Below are 4,757 nucleotides of genomic sequence, written 5' to 3'. Positions count from 1 at the left end.
TGCTGGGGTTGTTTGACCCCAGTACTCTTTCCTGCCATGGCAGGGGGTCAGACTCAATGATCTGCTCAGGTCCCTTCCAACCCTAGAAACTATGAAACTTTGTAACTGTACAGACATCCCAGAAATGTAGGCACATGTCTGCAGTGGCTCAGGTTAGAAGCCAGGGGGTGCTAGAACAGCCCTCCCTTCCTTTCCAGGGTTGAGGGGGGTGTGGATAGTCCACAGCAGGATTAGGGAGGGGTCTCCTCCTCGATAACAGAGCATTTATCAGCTGTGTTATCAGCATTTATCACTCCATTGGAAAGCAAGCAGCCTCTCTCATTGGTTCAGAATCTTCTTAAACAAAGAAGGAAAAGAGGGACATTACCAGTGGAGCTTTGATTAGCTCCAAAAAGTCCTAAGCCAACACTGTTGTCTGCCAGAGCATGAACCATAGCCAGCATGTGGTCTGCTAGCTAATGCTGAGGTGTCTGTGTAAGGCAGAGGGAACAGGGGATCCCTGCTTAGCAGGGGAGGGGGAAAGCAGAAGGAAGGGGAAGGAAGAGGAGGGGGAAAGCAGAAGGAAACCAGGTAGATGATGCTGTGCCTGCAAGTCTCTGCCGGAACTGCAGCCAGGGAGCAGATGTGAGGGTCCAGCCCTGCTGTGGAACAGAGAACCCCGCCCATCCCAGAGAGTGTTCCGGGTTACTGGGGGAGTCTGGTTTATCTTAAACCAGCAAGGGGTCTGAGACAGACATTGCATAAACTGGTTTGAGCCTAATCAGTTAAGTCTGATACTACTTTCAACCAGGTTTATCTCAGACCAGTTTCAGCCATTTTCAAACTGTTTTATGTGCATTGAACATCTGTTCTGTTATAGGTTTAAACCATTTTCTGATCACTTAAACTGGTTTACGTGTAATGTCCGTCTCTAGCCCTGGACAGTTTTTTCCTAATCCTTGCCTCCCAGGGGATTCTGCCCACCAGTTCCTTGACTTTGTCAAAGTCTGCTTTTTTGATATATAGTGTCTTTTATTCTGCTGCTCTCCTTTCTTCCCTTTGAAATGATAGAGGTCAAGATTCTTAGTCCTTGGGTGCATCTACACAAGACATTTTACTGCACATTAAATTAATCTAATGCTCAGTAAAGATTACTGTCTACACTTGCACAGGATTTACTGTGCAGTAAATTGGGCTAATTCACAGTTTGCTAATACCAGGAAGTACAGTTACTAGATAAATGGCACATTAGCTACTGCGCAGTAGTGCACGTGTTGATGCTGACTGGGAGCAATTTAGGGCTGAGAAGGGACCAAGGAGGAATCAAATGGACCTGATAGCCCAGAAAGGGGCCAAGTAAGAGAACAAAGGGGTCTGATAGTCCAGACAGGTCTCAAACAGACCTAGGGGTCTGGCAGCCCAGAGTAGGGCTGAGTGAGAGACCAAGGGGTCTAACAGTGTAGGATGGGCTGGGTGAGAGACCAAGGGGCCTGGGGACCTAGATAAGGTCTGGGTGAGAGACCCAGGGATCCAAGGCCCAGACAGGCTGAGTGCGTGTATAAAGAGAACATCAATAGTTGATGAAAATCTGTGAGGCTTGGTGCATGGTGTCTAAGAGGAGGAACAGAGCCATGCAATTAGCCCATAAGACTTTGACCACAAGCAGCCTATGGTCATTCAGTTTAGACCAGGGTTGTCTTCTGTATTTTACTGGCATTTTAACATTGAGACATGGTGGGTGAAAAGGACAGACTTCCTACAGAGCAAGGTAAAGCAAATTTTTTGGTCTCTAGGGGCTTCACAGCCGCACCTGGAGACGATACTCCTCCCCACTTCTTGCCCCACCCCTCACTGCCTCCACATGTTGTTTCTACCACCTGTCCCCCATTGCTTGTCTTCTTCTACCTGCCCTTCTGCATGCCCCCCTACTACCTGTCCCATTTTGCACCCCCTTCTGCCTGCAGTTGTGGGGGTGCAAATTTAAGACAATCCTCCAATAATTAGATTCTATACCTGGAAAATTATAAAAATATATATATAATTTTCCAGGTATAGAATCTAATTTTGGGGGGGGGGTTGTCTTAAATTCAGGGTCATCTTGGATTCAGGTAAATATGATCATTTTCTCTGCATTTAACATGCAAGATCACCCACTGAGGAAACATACCAAACAGCTCAGAAAGTTGTATTTGGTGTACTACATACAGTGGATAGGGGATAGAGGTAAACCCTATCAACTATGCAGTAAATGTAATTTACTATGAAAAATTATTCTATAGGAGTATTATATTGGAGATGCATGTTTGACTTGGTGTTCTTCATAACTAACAAACCCTGATCAAACTGTAGTTACGATATCCCCAGCCATTGAAAATCCGTTTCTTATTTAATAATTTCGAAACTGGTAAGGCTGCATTTGTCAATTCTTAGGTCACCAGTTCAAGTACAAGCCAACTTGGAGGTGATGTTATATTTTCCGGCAGTACTTAAAAGACTGGTGTACCTCAGGTCAGGACTCCATTTTTGTAAGTTCTTTACTAACAGTATATAGCAGCATCTGCTTCAAAGGGCTTACAGATGCTAAGAAAAGAATAATGGGGGACATGACAAACAAGCAGGCTGGGAATGATGCATGCTACCAACAGAGTAAGAAAAACAGGGTGTGCTCAATTCTTAACCTATAGTAATATTCCCGGCACACCAGCCACCTAACAGAGTGCAAGTTGGGTTTTCTCCTTTCCCAAAGATTGCATTTTTCTGTAAATATCTTGGAGAGAGACGTGAAGATTAAAGATTTTGACTATAACTTTTTCCCCGCATGTGGAAGTAGACATGCAACTGCTTATGGAGTCTATACTACTTGATTGCTGTTCACTGCCATATGTGAAAAGATTTGTTGGTGTTTGTCTTGGTCTTAAGTATTTTCACAAAAATATTACATCAGTTAACACTAATCAACTTGCTTCATGTTTGCATTTTTAGCACTAAATGGAGATTTAGGGGCCTGATCCCAGCAGGTGCTGAGCCCTCTGAATTCCCATATGGATAAAACAGTTGATTGCATGTAACCTTTTCAAAGCTGTGCTCATTACTTGGAATTGTGCTCAGAATGAAAACAGGGATTGAATTGTCTATCTACTTAAGTAGAGACAGTCCCTGCAGGCCACAGATGAGGCATGCTGGGAAGCTAATTTTCCTGACTCTTTTCTGTATCTATTCTGCGTACATAAAGAGGGCTTCAAACTCTGCGTACATAAAGAGGGCTTCAAACTCAAGGCACCTTTGAGAAACATTAAGTTCACTTCAAAAAACTAACAAATTATATTTGTACAGTTACAACGAGATTAAAAAAAAAGGTTGCATTCCTATAATTCAGTTTAAGTGATATTGATCTGCTTGCAAAATAGGTATGTGAAATGGGTATGTTTTACTATGCTGTATCTGTTTCTTTCACAGAACCAAATTGAAGAACCATGAATATGAAACTCTAGACCAACTGGAGAGTGACCTAAACTTAATGTTTGAAAATGCTAAACGCTACAATGTCCCCAATTCAGCTATTTATAAGAGAGTTTTGAAAATGCAGCAGGTTATGCAGGTATGTGGAGAGGAACTAAGCAGTCAAAATAGCTACATATATCAATAGTTTTTCTCACTTTAGGTGGAAGTATTTAGAGTCTTTAAATCTGCATTGACATATGCTCTCTTGGGTCAACTGTGTAATTTCCATGGTTTAAATATTTATTTTAAACTTATTTTGGTATGCAGCTCTCTATAATGTGCTGAACAGAGAAAGGATCTCCTTACAGTTTTTTCCTCTAAACTACTTCTGTTCACAATGGTATTTCTTAGGTTATATACACGCAATCAAATGAACTAGGACAGGGGTTCTCAAAGCTTTTATACTGCAGCCCAGCAAATCACAGCCCAGAAGTCACAGCCAACTGCAGCTGGAATTTCTGGCCAGCAGACAGGTAAAGATACGCCCACTCCTCAAGTGGGGGGGGGGGTGGGCCAAACCCTGCACTGCTGCAGGCCCTGCACAAGGAACCATAGCCTCTCTGCCCAGCTCTGGGGGGCCATGGTTTGCCGATCCGCAGCCACTTTCAGTCTAATAGAAGTCAACTGTGCTGCGGACTGGCAGCCAACCCAGCACCAGGCCACAGCCCAAGGATTGAGAACCCTTGATCTAAGAGAATTCTTCCAGGCTTGTTTTCCTAGTAGAAGAACATACTTGGAGATGCCTGAAGAGACATTCAAATACTGAGCACCTGATTAGCAGAGAGCTTGCAGGGCTGATGCTGCAGAGCCACAGGGCCTCTGTGTACACTTCATGCCATGCTCTGAAGGCTACCTCAGTCTGCCTGGAGACAGTATGGCAGTGTACACAGGACAGCACTGATTGGCCGATGCAGTCTGCTCAGGGTCAGCCTGAGTCTCCCTGCTGCATAAAGTGGGGATTGTGCAGGAGGTTTGTTCTGCTCCCTGCTTGGCTGGAATAGTAGAGTCCAGCAGGTGACCTATTGTTTCCCTGGGGGGTATGGCAAAGCCCGCTAGGATGCTGGTGGACTGTGCTATGATTCCTCTCAGAAAGGGAAGTGAACAAACATTTACGCTCCCAGGAGAAATTATTTTGGGAGTGATGTAATCCTGGTTGTTCTTGAGTTATTTTTCATAGATTTCATACACATTAGGGCTGGAAGGGACCTCGGGAGATCATCGAGTCCAGCCCCCTGCCCAAAGGGCAGGAAGTCAGCTGGGGTCATAGGATCCCAGCA

At 44.4% G+C, this 4,757-nt stretch overlaps 1 protein-coding gene across 9 annotated transcripts in view; it reads left to right on the top strand.

Annotated features, from left to right (window-relative positions):
- The window catches only part of PBRM1 (polybromo 1), a 121,359-nt gene that overhangs the window by 57,370 nt on the left and 59,232 nt on the right, over positions 1-4,757 (top strand). For all 9 annotated transcript variants that reach the window (XM_019547406.1, XM_019547403.1, XM_019547400.1 and 6 more), the window contains one exon: positions 3,436-3,577. In XM_019547406.1, coding sequence (XP_019402951.1) covers positions 3,436-3,577 — 142 coding nt within the window. The remainder of the gene's footprint in view (positions 1-3,435; positions 3,578-4,757) is intronic.

This window comes from Crocodylus porosus, unplaced genomic scaffold (assembly GCF_001723895.1).
Source record: "Crocodylus porosus isolate Cpor-Errol unplaced genomic scaffold, CroPor_comp1, whole genome shotgun sequence".
Classification (NCBI taxonomy): domain Eukaryota; kingdom Metazoa; phylum Chordata; order Crocodylia; family Crocodylidae; genus Crocodylus; species Crocodylus porosus.
The sequence above is the reverse complement of the archived record's forward strand: the minus strand, read 5'-3'. Positions and strand labels throughout refer to the sequence as shown.